Source organism: Microtus oregoni, unplaced genomic scaffold (assembly GCF_018167655.1).
Source record: "Microtus oregoni isolate MIOR12 unplaced genomic scaffold, Mior012 000002F_ref0000024, whole genome shotgun sequence".
Taxonomy (NCBI): domain Eukaryota; kingdom Metazoa; phylum Chordata; class Mammalia; order Rodentia; family Cricetidae; genus Microtus; species Microtus oregoni.
Genome location: NW_024543061.1, coordinates 76,800,098 through 76,819,023, shown reverse-complemented (window position 1 = coordinate 76,819,023; position 18,926 = coordinate 76,800,098). Strand labels below are relative to the sequence as shown.

The following is an 18,926-nucleotide window of genomic DNA, read 5'->3' as shown; positions in this document are numbered from 1 at the left end:
AGGAAAAGGAGGGAGCTTGGCATGTGCCAGAAGGCAGACAGGTGACCCCAGGCTACTGCATGGCTAAGTTGGATTGAATCTGGTGTCCTTTTGGTGCTAGGGTTGAACCCAGGGCCTCACACATCCTAAGCCAGAGCTCTCCGTGGTTATCTTTGAAGAGTCTGGTTTTCCTCTGGGTACTTTGCTGTGTTCTATACATTTTCATCAATTGAGTCTATACTACTTTTATGATGCAGTAAGTGAATGACACCTTACAGAGCTGACTGGAATGGGCAGAATATGGAATTATGCCGTTCATTTAGATGACTAAAGATTCTGTTACAGGTTTTTCTTTAACTCACTAAATTAGCTTTTTTATTAGTCATAAAACCCAGCTGGGTCCTCATTTACGTGCCCATGCCTTCCTCTGAGCCTGCGTGCTTGAAGGCGGAGACCTTACTGTTTGCCTTTCTAGTATCGGTCTGGCAGTAAACCGAGATGTCCTGACTTCTTTGTTACCTTTGACCTGTGTGCCTTTCTATTTTTAGAACCGAGGCGTGAGAGCCGGCATGAATGGTCATATGTCTAACCCTCCCGGTGGTTATGGAGTCTACCCTTCTCAGATGAAGTAAGTTGAAGAGTTCATGTATAATTTGGGCAGGCGTTTGATGTGGTGTTTGCTTATTTTAGGAGATGTTCTTACTCTGAAACACAGACTAGCCTAGAACTTTCTGTGTAGTCTGATCTAGCCTTGATCTTACAAGCTTGGCCTTTCAAGAGATAGTGTTTCAGTCATGTGTTACCATGCCTACCTATTTTTCAACATATTTTAAATGAAAATATTATTTATATTTCTTTATGCAATCCATTCCTAATACATTCAGAAGCAGTCTTTTTTTTGTTACTAATCTGTGTTATTATTAAAAGCTATTGTTAAAAAGGCTAAGTAAACACAAACCTCAGGGATACTGTCAAGGAGTCAAAAGACATTTGAGGCTGGAATTTTATGTCTTACTGCCTTTTGTCATCAAATGTGCATCATACAGCAGCTTTGGGTATCTCTGGAACATTCTATTGTTATTTGTAAAACAGAGCCGAGGAATGTTCATTACCATTTAGTCCACACTCTAGAGATATTTGCCATTGTATACAAGAACATAAAGTAAAATCCAGACAGAGCCATTCCTCAAGTCTCCTGCTACCAATTGAAACCACAGGACCGAATCGAGGGGCTGTTACCTTCTATGGCATGCATAATATAACTTTCTCATGTCTGCCATCATGACCCATGTTCCACTCCACATTCTTTAGGACAGGTTATATTTACTCTATGTAGGAAAACACATTTAATTATTAAATAAGACATATGAGGTTTCCATCTACGTTGCTTCTCCAGTATTCCTTTCTCCTCTGTGGTTGAATAGCAGAGGTTTGTATTCTAATAAGGTGGTTTCCAGCCCTGGTTCTCTTTGCTGTAGTTTGGACTTGGCATTGAGAATGGGCTGAGACGGGCATTATGGTCACCATTGGCATTACCTGATTTATATTTCTGTTTATTCATGACTTGCCTGAGCAGGAACTTGTTCCCATTGGCTTACTCAATTAGTGTAAACTCAGTTTGTTTTTTTAAAAAACAGTTTGTGCCTATGGTACATCAACATTTTAAACTCTTGGTTTCTGAATTTTTATTACCCACGGCAGACTTTAACCCAAGACAATGAACATTTTTCTTTTATTATTATTACAGTGGCTACGGATCTTCACCACCCTTTTCCCAGATGGACAGAGAGCATAGTTCAAAATCAAGTGCAAAGGCCCTTTATGGTATGTATGTCTATGTGACAGGCTGCTTCTGTGTCTAACTGTTTAGAGATCCATATTTTTAAGCTCAGAACCTGCTGTCATGTTTGAAATGACAGAGCTAGCTAGATAACGCTACTTTAGAATCTTTACAAAGCCTAGGCTTTAAACTCTTTTCTTTCCTACAACCTGAAACTTTGTCTGCAGTGTGGTCAATGTTTTAAAGAAGTCTGCTGCGTGGTGCTGAGACTTCAGGAGGGGTTTCTCATTTATTATTTGTAAAATGTATGCCGACCTCTGTGGCCAATCCAGCTGACGATTATGGGCCCATAGATGATGCACTGTTCCGCTTAGAGCTATTAAATATTTGTGGTAGTCAGTCAATATGACTAGTTGCCTTAATAGAATTTCTCTCTAGATCACAAACTAATAAGGTGTTCTCCTCAGTCCTTCTGGGACTTCCGTTAACCTCTTTAGTTTGTTTTACAGGTGCATAATTTTAGTTTTGAGACAGAGTCAAATGTTGGTGTGGGAGAATTGTCTGTATTCTGTCAATCATGTTATAAATAAACGCTGATTGGCAAGGTAGGAAATATAGGCGGGAAAACCAGACTGGAAGTAGAAATGATGTAATGAGAACAGGAGAATTCTGGGAAGGAGGAAGTTGATTCCTCTCTCTCCTGCCCAAACCACTGAAGCAGCAGAATGTGATCTGCCCCACTAAAAAAAGGTACTGAGCCACATGGCTAAAATAGAGATCAGAAAAAATGGGTTAATCAAGATGTGAGTGTTAACTAATGAGAGGCTAGAGCTAATGGACCAATCAGCTTATAATTTATGGAGACTTACGTGTGATTTTCTTTTTTTTTTTTTTTTTTTTTTGGTTTTTCGAGACAGGGTTTCTCTGTGGCTTTGGAGCCTGTCCTGGAACTAGCTCTGTAGACCAGGCTGGTCTCGAACTCACAGAGATCCGGCTACCTCTGCCTCCCGAGTGCTGGGATTAAAGGCGTGCGCCACCATCGCCCGGCACGTGTGATTTTCTTTGCGGCTAAACAGTTGTGGGGTACCGGGCAGGACAGAAACCCCCAACAAGCAAGCCAGCCCTCCATGTTACGAAATGTGTCCTAGGTGGCTTTGACCTCACTAAGTGGCCAAGGTTAACCTTGAACTATTGACCCTCCTGAGTCCCACCATTTGTAGTCATGTGTCACCACGTCCAGCTTCTGTAGTGCCCTGGGGCTTTGTGCAAGGGAGGGAAGCACTCCGCCCACTGAGCTGCATCCCCAGTCCTCTCTACTGTTCACTACAAGTTACTAAGAAGAAGCCGAGTACTCTTGAGACACATCACATTGGAAGGCACTGGAAGTTTATCGTTTATAGAGGATTTGTGTGAGCTTTATTATTGTTTAGCAAATAAGCTAGAAATGTAATTAACAGCAGAGATGCCGGCAAGAATTCCCATGTCCAAATACATTTCTTCCACACCGGAGCTGTGTGGCCTCGAGCGAATGACTTCACCTGCGTGTGCCTCATTTTCCTCACCTTTTCCGCTAACACTGTAGCAACAGCTAAATGATATATAGTAAACTGTTTCCAAAGTAGTGTAGGAGCAGAGAGCCCTGTAAATATTTCCTTTTATCATGCGTATTATCATAGTTACTCTGTGTTATAGAAACAGTAGCATTTTCTAAGTTTGGGAATTATTATACATTGTCTAGGCTTATGACCTTGGTGGTTAAGACTTACCAATCCTAAAGTTTTACGATTTGTTTTTAACAACTCAAATTGTGCATTCATAAAATGGAACTAATACTATATATAAATGTGTTTCCCGATGGCTATAATAATGCCGCTAATGCTGTTTTCAACTTTGTTTGTGTCCTGTCGAGACATCCTTTCTTCTTTCTTCGTTCCTTCACGTTTTATAATGCATATAATGCATTCTGACTACTCTCCACACCTTCCATACTGTTTACATCCCCCCTACTCCCTACGCGTCCCTCTCCCAGGTTCATGTCTGTGGTTGTTTTGTGACCCATTTACTTTAACCAGGCCATGTAGGTGACCACTACGCTAGAACTGTCCACTGGAGCCTGGAGGGATCACAAGTGGTATGCAGGGGAAGACAATGGCTCCTATCTCCCCAGATTTACCAGTAGCTAACAGTTGAGCAGTGAGGGCTGAGGCCCCTGAGGCCCCTCCTCCACCCATGCCTGATTGTCGACAGACCTATTCTCTTGCCAATTCAGTGTAAACATTAGCAGTTACTCTCAGTTTGCCATCCTGGTGGTTGCGGTTTCTCACAGAAGATTGCACTTCCCAGCCCTTTTCCCTATTGTTCAGACCTCACATTTGTTCCTTTCCCTTGCCCACGCTGTTCCCCAAGCCTTAGAGGATATGGTATAATTGTTTCAGGCTGGGCCCTTGCTCCCATGCTTGCACCCGTCCTTGTTCCCAGCACCTTAACAGCTGTAAGTCTGTGCATCAAAAAGAGAGCTTTCTCGGATTAGTTGAGAATAGCATTTGTCTACGGATAGAAACCACATTGAGACATTCTTACCACAGCTTAGTCACTTGTGGTCATCTTTAGAGGATGTATTCAGCACATACTTATTTGGTGATTAACATGTGCTCAGACCAGGACCAGTAAAGTCTGATTTTTGGCTGTAAGCGTCTTGTAATATAGAGATTGGCTTGAAGACACTGAATAAATGAAATGGAGTTTGTAAGGATAAAGCAGTCTCTTCGACCTTCCATTTCTAGACTGACATTTATTATTATGGACATTATATTATGGACTATGTAAATCCATTGGTATGCTTCATAATTGTCATTATCTCTGTTTCCATGCCTCTTGAGTCATTGCAAACATTAATGACAGATAACCATAGCCAGTGTGAGTTATGGTGAGATAGACTAGCAGGAACTATTTTCAAATACATGTGACCACGTAACCAAGTAGAACGAAGAAGATATGAGCAATTGAATGACTTACACACACACACACACACACACACACACACAGAAAGAGAAAGAGAGAGAGAGAAAGTTGGAAGCTGCTTTTAAAGCTTTCAAAGTCTTTAAGCACAGAAGAGCCCAGGAGCATATGGATTCACTTTTGAATTCTGTTAGACCTTACAAGAAGAATTACCACCAAGGTTCTCCACACTGCCCCCTAAGCAGAAATGGAAGGAACACCATCAAATTATTTTTATGAAGCCATTGTCATCCTGATAATAAAATTGGAGAAAAAAATAACAACAATGAAAACTATAAGTCAATTACCTTATTGAACATAGATGCAAAATTTCTCAATAAAATACTTGCAAAGTAGAATTTAACAATACAGCAAAAAGATCATAAACCACGGCCATGTTGGTTTCATCTCAGGAAGCAAAAAGGTACATATGTGCATAAATACACATAAACCAACACATAAATAGAATCAAAAGGAGAAATCAGAAAATTGTCTCGATAGATGCAGAACAAGCTGTTATCAAAATCCATCATCACCATTCATAGTAAGAAACGGTAAAAGGAAGGAATGAAAGGGTACCCATGCAAGAGGAAGAAGGCGAGGTATCGGTATATGCGAGAGAAGAAGGCGTGGGGTCCACACGTACTAGAGAAGGTGGCGATTGCCCATCAACACTGCAGTGTCACCCTTTAAAGACAAGGAAAAGCTAACCCTAAGATTCATATGGAAGCATCAAAGACTCCAAGTATCCAAAGCAATCCTGAGAAGCAGAACAAGCTAGAGATAATGGAATTCTTGAAATCAAATTATACTATAGATCCATAGTAACAAAAGCAGACATGTGATCCAATGGCTTAGAGTAAAGAAACCATAAATTAATCCCACACAGCTACAGTCATCTGAGACTCAACAGAAATTTCCAAAATATACACTGTGGTTAAGACAGACTCTCTTAACAAATGTTCCTGGGAAAACTGTATGTCTATCCATAAATAGAAAACTGTCGTAATAAAAGGCTAATAAAATATTATATTAAATATATAATTAAGTATATTAAATAAACACCAATTAAATATATTAATAAATATATGCCACAATCTATTCATATATAAGACAGTATAAATTATATCGGTGGATACTGTAGGAAGCAATGTGAATCTCGTGTATGCAGTCAGCCCCTGACGGTGGCCTCCATTTGTCCTGTTCACTGCAGGGTTCCCTGTGCTTATTGATCAGCGCAGTGGCTAATGTATCATTCATGCTCAATAACTACTTGTAGAATGGATATAAAGAACTAATGAGCTGCTGAGAGCTTGCTGTTAACTGGGGAGTGTAAACTAATGCGTTCAGACATAAGATGAGGAGAAAAGCGAACACTACCGTGTTAAGAAGAATCCTAACTGATTTGAGGGACAGAGAGATGGCTTAGCGCATATGAGCTGCCGCCACCATGACTGGAGATCTGGGTTTATTCCTGCGGATCCACATAGAGACTGGAGAAAATAGGCTCCTGCAAGTCGTCCTCTGATGGTCACTTTTGCCCCCCTCCCTTTTTATGCATGCTAAAGTTTTCAAGCCGTAAAAATGATGTGACTATTATTTCAAAATAGCAAGCAGCCCTTGGCAACTTTCAGTTAGGAAAGAAAGGTGAAATTGGTCTTGGGTTATGTATGCTTTGACCAAACCTGGTGCATCAAAAGTTTAAGTAGTATGAATAAATTAGATGTCCTGGGTCTGGAAAGAATGCTCAGTGGTTAAGAGCGCATGTAGATCTGGCAGAGGACCTGGGTTTAATTCCCAGGACCCACAGGTGGCTCAGAACCCTTCATAATTCCTGTTCCAAGTGTTCCATTGCCCTCTTCTAGCCTCTGCAGGCAGGAGGCACACATGGGGAGATGTAACACACATAGCTACCTATAAGAGATGTCTACTGACACCAGATAAGGAACTCTTGACAGACCGAAGTCCCGTTTGGTGAACCATGAGTTTTATTAGGATTCCCCACAGGAATATGGGTGAGAGGTTACTTCCAGGAGCAGAAATGACTCAAAGACAGCTGCATTACCCCAGCACTGGTGACAGCTCACAAAGCTGGGAACCTGGAGCACACAGCACAGCTGCAGGCGGATTAACAGGTCGATAGTGTCCTTTCCAGGGGCCCCGTTGGTCTAAACCTCTTTCAGGCAGCTAGATTGTTTTCTGCCTCTTCCCACCAGCTGGTCTGGTCTCACTGCCTCTCTTGCTACTTGGCTTGTTGTCTGTGCAACTCCGCTTTGCTCCCGTGAGAGAATTTCAGCTTTTCTTGCTTACTCTGACAGGAAGGGGCCTAGTGAATCTGGTCGGTTTCAGGGACTTCCTGAAGCTGTTTAGAGGTGTTATTAGTTGTCTTGTTGTTGTTAAGACTATGGCAGTATGACCCGCAGTCCCATGTTTAATTTAGGTCAAAGCGTTCTCTATAACTATTCTTTGTCTTTTTGTTGAAAGGTTCAGGTCATTACGTTCTGAGCAATGCCTTTTTAAAGAAAAAGTAAACGTTCTTTTGTCTTAGCTGTGTGTCTGAATATTAGCACTTTTAAATGAGCAAAGTAGATAAAAAACAAAAAACAAGCTTCACCATTGCCTGCTTACCTGAGTAGGTGCAGTTGTACGAACTAAACAGTTGAATGAACTTGCAGTATAATATATCTGGCCTCAAGATGGCTATCAGTTTGTGTAAGAGCATATCAGCTCAGTGCTAAAGTGATCTGCAAAGAATTTTCTCATTGGTTATTGAATCTAATCTGTCTGAATGTGCTTGTGTGTTCTGTTCTACAGGATTAAAGCTAATACCAAAAAAAAAAAAAAGTTTAGCAAAACTAGTGTTACTCAGAGAAAATAAAATTGTACGTAGGTTTTAAAGGGGACCAGTATCAGCACAACACACCTCAAGACCAAGTTCTGAGCACAAAGGAGATGTGTTTGCCCCAGAGGGACAAAGGGCAGGGATAAGGGACAAAAACAGGAGATTGCAGACAAGGGAGAGGGGGATGGGATATTTGCTGGGGGGAGGGTTGAACAGACTGCCTCTGGATAAAGAGACAGTCTTGACCCATGGACAAATGGCAGTTTATAAACAGAAAAGGGGAAACTCTGTGTTAGGATGAGGTGTTTAATTGTAATTGGGCATGTAATTAGGGCATCCTAAAGGGGGCTTTTGGTTGCTGGTCTTCAGTATTGTGATAGCTGGACCTTGGTGGTCTGCCTCAGGAGGAGGAAGTGGCCAAATAAGACTTTGAGGGCTAGCTTTAGAAAGATAATCTAATGGTTTTTAGCAAGGCAGAGGACCTGCCAGGGCCATATGTGCCCACTGGGGCTAGCTAAAGTCCCTTCAGGTATAAATTATTTTGAGATAGAGAAAGTGGGACATGGGGAGGGAGGGGGACAAAGAAAGCAGAAAGGGAAAGAAAGGGAGATGGGAAATAGAGAGACATACTTTTGTATGGCTTTTGTATGGGTAGTTGAGAAACTCCAGACTGCACACCCAGAGTTGTTCAGTTATTATTTGATTTGCCATTGGACTGTTATTTACATCCCAACATGAACAGCAGTAGCATCCCTTGAGGAGTACACAGCCAACGAGCTGGCATTCTTATGGGTTCTGGAGTGAGGTTTGCATCTCAGGCGCCACATCACAGTTTCTCTGGGACCTTTGTAGATCCCAGTGGCCCGATGAACCCTAGACCAGTACATGGGAGTCTTTAGGGTGGGCTCACAGGTGTTTTTTTAAAAGCCCTTGGTCATAGGCAGCCGAGGACAAGAACCACTGTTAGAGAAAGTGGTGATTTCCCGTGCCTTCATTCGTTCTGAGGCTTGGAAAGTTTTCACCTTAGGATCCAGAGTGCTATTACCACTGAACGTATCGGTGTATGGGATTCTCATCCAAAGAGACACTACAGTTGACTTTCAAGTGTGTCCTTTCAAAATTGCCTGTTAAAGTGTTAATAATGGACTTTGTCTCTTAACATTATATCACCACAATTCTTTTCTTTCTAAGTCATTTTTAGGACATTAGTACTCTTTTAGGGTCCTTCCAAAGTACTTTTCTATGACACGTATCTTATTTCTTGTGAAGCGTGGTAAAGAAAGCAAGCTAGGAATATTGGGAATGACAGCTCACCTTCTGGCAGTCAGTCGGAAGGAGCAGTTGCCATCACCACCAATCATTTCTGTTGCTATGAATTATGTGTTCCTGGGGTTGAAATACTGTGTGTTCTGAGATCTGGGGAATGAACTTTTACTTCTTCATAATAAAAAGCCTATGCAGTATTTTGACCCTTTACTTGTATTTGCCAGTCATTTTATCTGGAAGGCCCAGTCAAGCATTTGAATATGCTGGAGCCACTGTATCATCTTGCCATCAGGTACCATGGCAACCGCTGCCATTCCCTCTGTTATCCGAAGGTCACATCAGAGGAGACAACCACTGTTGTGTTCTGGGGCTATGCTGGAGAGTTGAGCAGGAACCTGATGAACCTGTGATGTTGAAGTAGTGGTTCCTGCTAGAAGTGCTCCTGTCAGATATCTTCATGGGTCATACACTGTGTTTCATGGGTTGCAGAGGGTTTCCCACGAACAATTGATCATGTATTAATATCCCACATTAACCGTCAGCTAATAGAAAAATGATGGACCTCTTTGCTACAGATGTTAGGTCTAATCACAGGGGAAGAGGTGTGCTTTGAAATGCTTGGGAAAATGGTAGGTGGAACCGGATCTTTCTTGTGACCACATTGTTTTGGTAGGAACAGACGGAGCGTACTTCTTCAGATCATCCTCCAAACAGAAAAAGAAAGGTAGCCGCGGTTGGACTTTGTGGTGTGTGTGCTTTTATTGAGTGACTTTAATGCTGCAAAAACAAAACCAGAATAGAACATGAGAGGCGATAAGAGGGACACGGAGGTTTTCCTGGGTAAACCTGGATGGAAAGATCACGGCTTTCATGTATTTGAAAAGCATTCATTTGTCGTGTTTTTAAAACATTGGACTCGAATGTTTTGGGTCTGCCTATGTACTTTATATTTTTCTACTTGTTCTTCAATTTTTATAACCTTTTTAGTATAGAGACATCTAAGAGTGAAAAGAAACATGTTTATAGTTAAAAATGCTGGCTGATAGGAAAACTATACATATCTAGTGTCTATCTATATTTATATAGATATTTTATGTATGACAATATATATGACATTTATCTACACACACACACACACACACACAATCACAAAACCTAGAACAAATACTTAAGTATGCCAAAGGTTTTCAGGCTTTAAGGATATTACCGTTAACTTGTTTAACTATTTTATATATAGTAAATCTCTGAGACCCAGGCCCTTAAGATTTTTGCCTAAATCTACTTTCTTACGTACAGACAAACTCAAAGCTGGGTCTTGGGTCACAGAGTCCCCTGATCATCCACTAGGTTCCTTTCCATCCAAACATTCTGCCTGAGAAGAAAATAAAGCGACCCTGAATATCCAAAGAAAGTACTTGATTGGAAACTAACAAACACCAAATACGGATAATGCCTGGACTTGGTTTATGTTTGGTTTTGCAGCATCTTCAACAGGAAAGGTCTCTTCTGCCTGCTGAGTGGTTTGTTGCAACAGCTGTCTACCTAGCTGCCTCATTCTCCCTGCCTGCTTGCCTCTGTAATTCCCAGTTTCTCATTTGTGTGTCCTATTGATGTGTGACGATTGTTAGTTCATGGCAGTCCTTGGAACTGAATCTGTTTGGGTGTGTGGAAGGAGATGGTCCTTGCTGTGCTCATCGGTGTCACCTCCCTCATGTCAGTCAGTACCTACAACAGCATTCACAGGTGCATTTTGACCTTGGTGCATCCGCAGAGGAAATTTGACAAATACTTTTTAAAAATCTTTTTCATAAACAGTAGGTTCCTGATTAATAAAACCTGGATATTAAATGCCTTTTTTTTCCTCTTTGAACACTTATAATGTGGGGGCCGGAGGAACGACTTTGCTGGCAAGCTTGTGTATCGTTCTCGTGGAGGGCCAGAGTTCAGTTCCCAGCACCTACACTGGATAGCAGCTCACAACTGGCTGTAACTCCAGCTGCAAAGAATCCAATGCCTTCCTCTTGTCCTCTTTGGGCTCATGCATTTATGTGCATATATTCTCACAAACATACCTGCATATACATAATTGGTAAAAAAAATGTTTAAAACCTAGGATATTTATAATTTTTTAACTCTGATGGTTTAAATTTGGGTCTAAGGGCACTCGCATGGTGTTAGTCTTTCTCGTGACCTTGGGATTGGCTGTGAATAAGGAGTGTTTTCAGGCATACGGCACAATGGTGACTTGTCAGTGTCTATATTCATATGTGAGAGACACTAGCTTCGGAGGTGCCATGTGACTCCAGCTACGAACTTGAGCCTACTGGTAGCTCAATCATGGCTTTTCAAAACTTCTCTTTCAGAGCAAAGGAAGAACTATGCCCGAGACAGCATCAGCAGCGTGTCAGATGTGTCCCAGTACCGGGTGGAGGTGAGAAACGCTGCTCCTGCCAATATGTAGGATGCCTCTACAGGGGCAGAAATACAGGGGGAGAAATCAGAACTGTGTTTCGATTCATTTGAATAGAATGTATTTTAAGATTTTTTTTTTTGTTTTTGTTTTTGTTTGTTTGCTATTTCTGGTTTTTTGAAAAAGGGTTTCACTGTAGCTTTGGAGCCTGTCCTGGAACTCACCTAGACCAGGCTGGCTTTTGAACTCACAGAGATCTGCCTGTCTCTGCCTCCGGAGTGCTGGGATAAATATGGATCTTTCCTTTAGATTTTTTAAAAACTGAGATGTTACGTGTCAAGCTATTGAGAAAGTGTATGTTCTAGTTTCATAATAAATACATTAAAATCACAGCTGCTGCTCATTGGCCTTTACCAGCCCAGTTAAAACAAGAGAAAGGCTTCCATTTCACTTTGAAATTAAGCTGTGGTACACCAAGCAGTTCAGTTTTATATTTGGTCTCCTCTACTGCCATTATCAGCTCTTATTAAACGCTAGCTTCATTTTAGTTTTGAAGATATTTGCTTTTCATCGGAATCAAAACGACCCCAGTTTATAGCTGAAATATGTAAGCACAGCATCGTTTTTAAATTGCTGTTTTCAGTTTGCTGCTTATCTCGAGCACGCTTAATTAAATCAACCACTTTGTTTCGGTAAAGTGGTTGCAGGAGAGGGCAGACTTGGCAGCTGTTACACAGCAGCACCTTGGCGTGGCCCACGGGTAGGTGTCTAGGCTGTCACTGCCACCAGGAATGCTGCCATTGTGCCGCATTTCAATAGCTGGCTGAGTAGGGGGCATTCTTAGTTTAAGAAGAATGCTGTTTATGGGTTTTTACTGCTAAGGACTTGTTTTTATTCCATGCTATTGTACCTCCATGCGATCCAGCATGAAACAGGTTTAGAGGTCTTCGAGACAAGACACCCTGTTCTGTGTGCAGCAAGGCCCACTCAACTCTATCCTCTGTGGAGTTACTGAGGTTGTGGTGTGCTGTGCTCGTCCTTTGATGCGCTGACAATTAACTTCCATTAAGCCAATTCTTCCTTTGGGGAACTATGTACAGAGAACGGTTTATTTGTGTGCCGAAAGTTTTTCTTTTCTTTCTTCTTTTACTGACCATAAGCACCTGACCACCTTCGTGCTGGACCGGAAAGAGGCTATGATAACTGTCGATGATGGGATAAGAAAGCTGAAGCTGCTTGATGCCAAGGGCAAAGTGTGGACTCAAGATATGGTTCTGCAAGTGGACGACCGAGCTGTGAGCCTGATTGACTTAGAATCCAAGGCAAGTGTGCGAAGCTCATGCTGCTTTATCCCTCAGGAATGTCAGTCGCGACAGGTTCACGGATGAGTGGAAGTTGGATACTATGAAATGTTTACTTTTTTTTATAGAATGAATTGGAGAATTTCCCACTAAACACAATCCAGCATTGCCAGGCTGTGGTGCATTCATGCAGCTATGATTCCATTCTTGCCTTGGTGTGCAAAGAACCAACTCAGAACAAGCCGGATCTTCATCTCTTCCAGTGTGATGAGGTTAAGGTAAAACAGTGATTCAACCTTCCCGTTATTTGTGTGTGTGTGTGTGCGACTGTGTGTGTGTGTGTGTGCATTTGCGACTGTGTGTGCATGTGTGTGCAGGTACCAAGAGAGGTACCTCGTAGATAGAGGGTGTCAGATCCCTAGGAACTGGGATTATAACTCTTTGTTAACTGCCTGATAATGGGTGCTAGGTGCCCAGTTCCTACTCTCTGCAAGAACAGCAAGGCCTCATAACTTCTGGGGCATCTCTTAGGTCCCAGTTCATCCCACAACCCTCTTACACAATGCTCTGCAGCTGCCAAATGACCCTTCTTGGTTATACAACTATTAGGAGCTAGGGTTTAAGATTCTGAGACTGTGATAAGGAAAACTCGTAACTAAATGTCTTCCTTAAGTTTCTTCTCAAGTAAACAAAAGAGGAGATCTGATTGCTTTTTTTAAAAACACAAGGTGTGGTATGATAGTTTCTACCTGTAATTCTCCAACTCAGGAGGGTGAGGCAGGAGGATTACAGAAAGTCAGAGGCCAGCCTGGCCCACAGAGTGAGACCCTATCTCAAACTGTCAAACATAGATGTGTGTTGTTTATCTTTGTTTACAAAGTATAAATGATGTATTAAATTCTCATAGGACCTTGCACATATAATTAAAATTCAATTGTTAAAAATCATGCTGGGCAGACAGACAGTAAATACTTATGTTACAAGTCTATTTTGTTCATCGCTAATCTCAGAGCTCGTATTCTTTCAGTGAAATAGTTAGATTGTCCCATGGTATTGATGTAAAATTTGCCATTTAATTATGTGACTTGAAAAATTTCTCCGGGTTTGTAATCCCTAAGTGAAATGAGAAATAGTTGAGCACAGTTACCAATAATAGGCTGGAGCCCCCCAAATTTATATTTAGTGTTTTCTAGAACACAGTTACCAATAATAGGCTAGAGCCCCCCAAATTTATATTTAGTGTTTTCTAGAACATAGTTACCAATAATAGGCTGGAGCCCCCCAAATTTATATTTAGTGTTTTCTAGAACACAGTTACCAATAATAGGCTAGAGCCCTCCAAATTTATATTTAGTACATGCTGTAATTTCCAGATGATTATAATTTGTGATGCTTTATTAAGCCTTAGAACTTATCTTCCACATTGGTTATTGTTATTTTATGAGTTGGTTTCTCTTAAAGAGAAATTACTTTGGTTGAGGGGCTCCTTAGTTTTTCTTTTGTCACTTGATAAAACACTGATCAAAATCAACATAAGAGAAGAAAGGGTTTATTGAGGTTTAGGGTTCCAGAAGGACTGGCATCTGTCATGTAGGTGTTGTTGGTCTTTTACTCTTTGGCCTCTTTGACTCTTTTGGGGGCTGCCACCCAGCTTTTAAATAATCACACATGGAGTCTTATTCTTATTTATGAATGCCTGGTCATAGCTTGGCTTGTTTCTAGCCAAGTTTCCTTAACTTAAATTATCCCAGCTACCTTTTGCCTCCGTACTTTTTCTTTTTCTTGCTTCTGTATGTCTTTCTTTCACTCTTACTCCATGGCTTGCTTTATAGCTGGGTGGCTGTTCCCTGGAGCATGGTATAAGATGAGGGACATCACCTGAGGTTGTCCTCTGACTTCCCTATGTGGACCACTGTGCAAACGCACCCCCCCACACACATCCTCCTCCCCACCTCTCTCAAATGGACCAGATGATCTTGAAGGTTCCCATCAGTTCCAATTTTTTTCTCCTCATCAGTGCTTACTGCTGAAGAATATGTGACTCATATATCTGAGAAAAATAAGCATAATTACACAGAGCGAGCAAGCACCAAAATAGAAGATGAATACATGAGCAACAACCTCATATACCGTGATAATTACTGGCTACAAATAAATTCCTTAACCAAGCAAAATTAACCCCTTAGCTACAAACCTAACTTGGGTTCCCAAGAAAATCTAATCACTGGTCTTGTTGGAAAGCTCGTGAAACAAAAAGAAAAATGAAGTGGTCATTTAAATGGATGTTATCTACAGCTGAGACTCCACCTGTTGATGGAGAGCTATGTGAGCTGTCCATCTCTGTGGCAAAGCACACAAGCTGGAAACCTTATAGAGGGGAGAGGTCTGTTTCCCTTGTGGCTTCCGGAGCTGCAGCTCATGGATATTTGGTACATTGCCTTTGGGCCTGCTGTGGAAAAGTCCATGACAGCAGAAAGTGTGTGGTAGAATTGCTTTTCACTTCATGGAGAACAGGAAGTGAAAAGAGAGAGACAGGAAGTATCCTGCAATCCCAATGTCCTCTTTAAGAGCACGTCCCAATGACTTCTCTTCCACCACCTCCCAATAGAAGGCTGGTAACGAGGCCTTCGGCATGTAGGTCTCCAGGGACACTGCAGACAGACACAAGCCATATGAGTAGATTTACCTTACGCTCAGAGTGTCCACGTTGGGCCTGGTGATTGTTTTGGTGAGTTACAGCTGCCCCAGAGGAGGGAGGAGAAAAGGACACACCAGCCATGTCTGTCTTTACTTGCCCCCTTTCTTTCTGAGTAGAGACACTCACCTGTGTCTTTCGTGCATTTGCCTTTTTATATTGGGCTCTTGGGCAGGAATCTGTAAGTGGAATCTGGACCTAGATTAACCCTAAAGATGAGTATTTGATTTTCTTATTATAACATTCACCACTAAAAACCAGAGTCATATTTTTAAGGCATATGTTTTTTTAAAAAGTCTTTTTATTTGCTTTACACTGTGAATCTAAGTAACTTTTTTCTGTTCCTATCTTCCTGTCAAAACCCAGACAAGCCTGTGGCCTTCCATCTAACCCATCTCTCCTCACAGGCGAACCTCATCAGTGAGGACATCGAGAGTGCTATCAGCGACGGTAAGGGCGGGAAGCAGAAGAGGCGGCCGGAGGTCCTGAGGTGAGAGCATTAAAAAAAATTGGTGAGCAGGAATTTGATGGCGTGTCTACTTTTTTTCTCCTGAAGCTTTACAGAAATTATGTTCAATCGAGGTGAATTATTCTGTTTTCCAAACTGTAACCTTTAGTCTCGATTCATTTGCTCTCGCTGGCTTCTCGGTCTGTGTGTGTCCCTTCCTGTTTCTCCGTGTATCTATCAGCTGTCTCCCACAGAGCTTCTCACACCCACGTGTAGATATCCCGGACAGTTAAAACAGATGTATGGTGTTTTAAGAGATGACCCAAGGCCGCCCCATGTATAAACCATGAGTCCATTGGCTTTTCAAATCTCATGTGACCCAGAGAAAAATTCAGTGTGCTTTCCCAGGGAATTTTAATTTCTCTGTATTTCTGTGTCTCGGGAATCTATAGGCAGACACAGTAGGGCTAGTCGGGAATCCTTATTTCCTTGACCGTGACTCCCGGGGTTGAAGGGCAAATCTCACTAACTGAGAGAATGGCTGTTGCAGAAATGGGGATTGTAAAAGCCCAATTTGTTTTTCATTCTTAGGATGATTGCCAAAGCAGAGCCCGGCATCCCCCCTCCTCCCAGAGCTCCTGCCCCTGCACCGCCAGGGACTGTCACTCAGGTGGACGTTAGAAGCCGAGTGGCAGCTTGGTCTGCGTGGGCCGCTGACCAGGGGGACTGTAAGTACCTATGCAGACCCTACTAAGGATCCACGTTGGCTCATGATGCCGTTCATTGGTTAAAATTCTCATGTGCATTTGCGGGTTATAGTTAGTTTTAAGGAGTTAAATCTTGGATACTAGAAAGTTAAGTCTTGACTGCTGTTAAGGCTGTCCCTGAGAATTCATGCCAGTCAATGAAATAGATACTCTTAGGATTACAGTTATTTCTTTAATACCAAAAGAGGAAACTTGACCCGACTCATAGTGACACACATGGCAATAGAACATATACCAAAGAGAAGCCCATTGGGGTTTTGCTTTTCCAAAATATTTTGCTGCAAAATCTTTCTATTCTTTGGACAGTTCTTATGTGTTCATAGAAAGGGCGTCAATAAGGGTAGTGGCAGGGAAAAAGGATCTGGCCTTGGCTAACCTTGTCATAGGGGCCCTACGGCTTTGCCATTTTATTATCGTTGACAGTGCTTGCAAAAGCAGTTAAGCCTGCCACTAAGTAAAACTTAAAAATATATATTTATTGAGTATTTGTGTGTGAGTGCAAGCTTGTCACCAGGTGTGTAGAGGACAGAGGACAACGTGTGGCCTCGGTTTCTTTCCTTCCACTGCGTGGGTCCTGGAGACTGAACTCGGGATGTGAGACTTGGTAGTGAGCATGTTTACTGCTGAGCCATCTCACTCACCCAAATGTAACTTCTTAATGTCATAATACTCTCCCAGAGTCTGGAATCCTTAATGACTCTATATATGGTTGGTTCATTTTCATAATGTCCAGGAGTGACCTAGCAAGTCCAACTGGATGATTTGCCTTATGCCCAGAGGGACGTGTGTGTGTGTGTGTGTGTGTGTGTGTGTGTAGTCTGTGTGCATTTGTATATGCATGTTGCGTGTGTGGACACGTGTGTGCTGGTAGAGGTCAACATTGGCTATCTTCCTCTATTCTCCTCCTGACATATTGAGGTAAGGTCCCTCACTTAGACCCAGTGCCCACCATTTCAGCCAGTGTAGATAACAAACCTGCTTCAGGGATCCTCTGTTTCTGTTTCCTGTGAACCCAACAACAGCCCTGAATTGATGTAAGTGTTGGGACTTTTAACTGTCCTCACACTCCTGTGGCAAATGCTCAACCCACTGAACTGTCTCTCCATTTCTCCAGTGGTATTTCTTAAATTATTTATCTGTTATCTTACCAAGTATAATTTAGTTGATTAGTTGCTAGTCAGCCACATAAGCCATTTGCCAAGATGAGTTACATTAGACTGTGAACATTTTCACTATTTTTTATTTGATAGAGTTTTTGTGCGTTTATAACCACAGCCGCTGTGAGCTCACGAGTAGGTCAGCTATGTTATGTCCAGAAGGTATCTTTTCGCTACCCATCTTTCCATCCTCCGTCTCACGTGTTCTTCCTACCCCTGTAATAATGTTTCCTGAGATGTGGAGGAACTGATTCCATTTAGAGCCAAGCTTTCCCACCACCACTTATTCTTGGTACTTTGGCCAGCTTTGCATTTCTGCATGAGCCACCACGTGCTGCAGGGGAAACTTCTCTAATGAAAGCTTAGTATACCACTAATCTGTGAGTATAAACAAGGATATTTAGAAAGCAGTTTGATAATACAGCCATTTAGCAAAACAATGGTAGTATGTTCTACACCAGGGCTATGACCTCCCCAGCTATGGGCTCTTGACCAGATTTATAGAAGCAGGCATGAGTTCCCTAAAGTGGTTGGTGGCCCCTGTCATTTACATGCCACTATTGCCGTAAATGGCACATTGTGCCTGAATGGACATTCTAGTTCGTACTGCTATTGCTGACATCTCTCCCTCAGCAGCCTGCATGGCTTCCTTCTCTTCATGTGACAGGTAGGGAGGAAACCTCCAGCTTGGTTTCTCTGTGTCTTAGGACTGAAGTGTGCAGTCGCTTTATTTTTATTATTTATTTATTTTGGAAATTACTCTTTATTTATTTATTAAAATTTCCACCTCCCCCCTCCTCCCATTTTCCTCCCACTCCTCCTACTCCCTCCATTCCCTCTTCCCCTCCCTCTCCAGTCCTAAGAGCAGTCAGGGTTCCCTGCCCTGTGGGAAGTCCAAGGTCCTCCCCCCTCCATCCAGGTCTAGGAAGGTGAGCATCCAAACAGACTAGGCTCCCACAAGGCCAGTCCAATGCAATAGAATCAAAACTCAGTGCCATTGTCCTTGGCTTCTCAGTCAGCCCTCATTGTCAGCCACGTTCAGAGAGTCCAGTTTGATCACTTGCTCCATCAGTCCCAGTCCAGCTGGCCTTGGTGATGGAGTGGCTTTAATAGAAGGTGGACTTTGGATGGTGTGGGTCAAAAATCGAGACCTGAAACGAGACCTGCATCTCTCTATCCATATGACCACGGGAGATCCTCGTTTCCCACTTCAGCCGTGTCTGTAAAGTGGGCATAATGACTCCTAGGTTTCTGTGACTCCAAAGGCAAGCGATGCTGTCGTCC

The 18,926-nt window shown here is 42.2% G+C and overlaps 1 protein-coding gene across 1 annotated transcript in view; it reads left to right on the top strand.

Moving 5' to 3' along the window:
* The window catches only part of Eps8 (epidermal growth factor receptor pathway substrate 8), a 98,382-nt gene that overhangs the window by 31,558 nt on the left and 47,898 nt on the right, over nucleotides 1–18,926 (top strand). Inside the window, 7 exon segments of the mRNA XM_041632983.1 lie at nucleotides 528–607; nucleotides 1,727–1,803; nucleotides 11,228–11,295; nucleotides 12,435–12,596; nucleotides 12,704–12,853; nucleotides 15,678–15,760; nucleotides 16,310–16,446. Coding sequence (XP_041488917.1) covers nucleotides 549–607; nucleotides 1,727–1,803; nucleotides 11,228–11,295; nucleotides 12,435–12,596; nucleotides 12,704–12,853; nucleotides 15,678–15,760; nucleotides 16,310–16,446 — 736 coding nt within the window. The 5' untranslated portion in view covers nucleotides 528–548.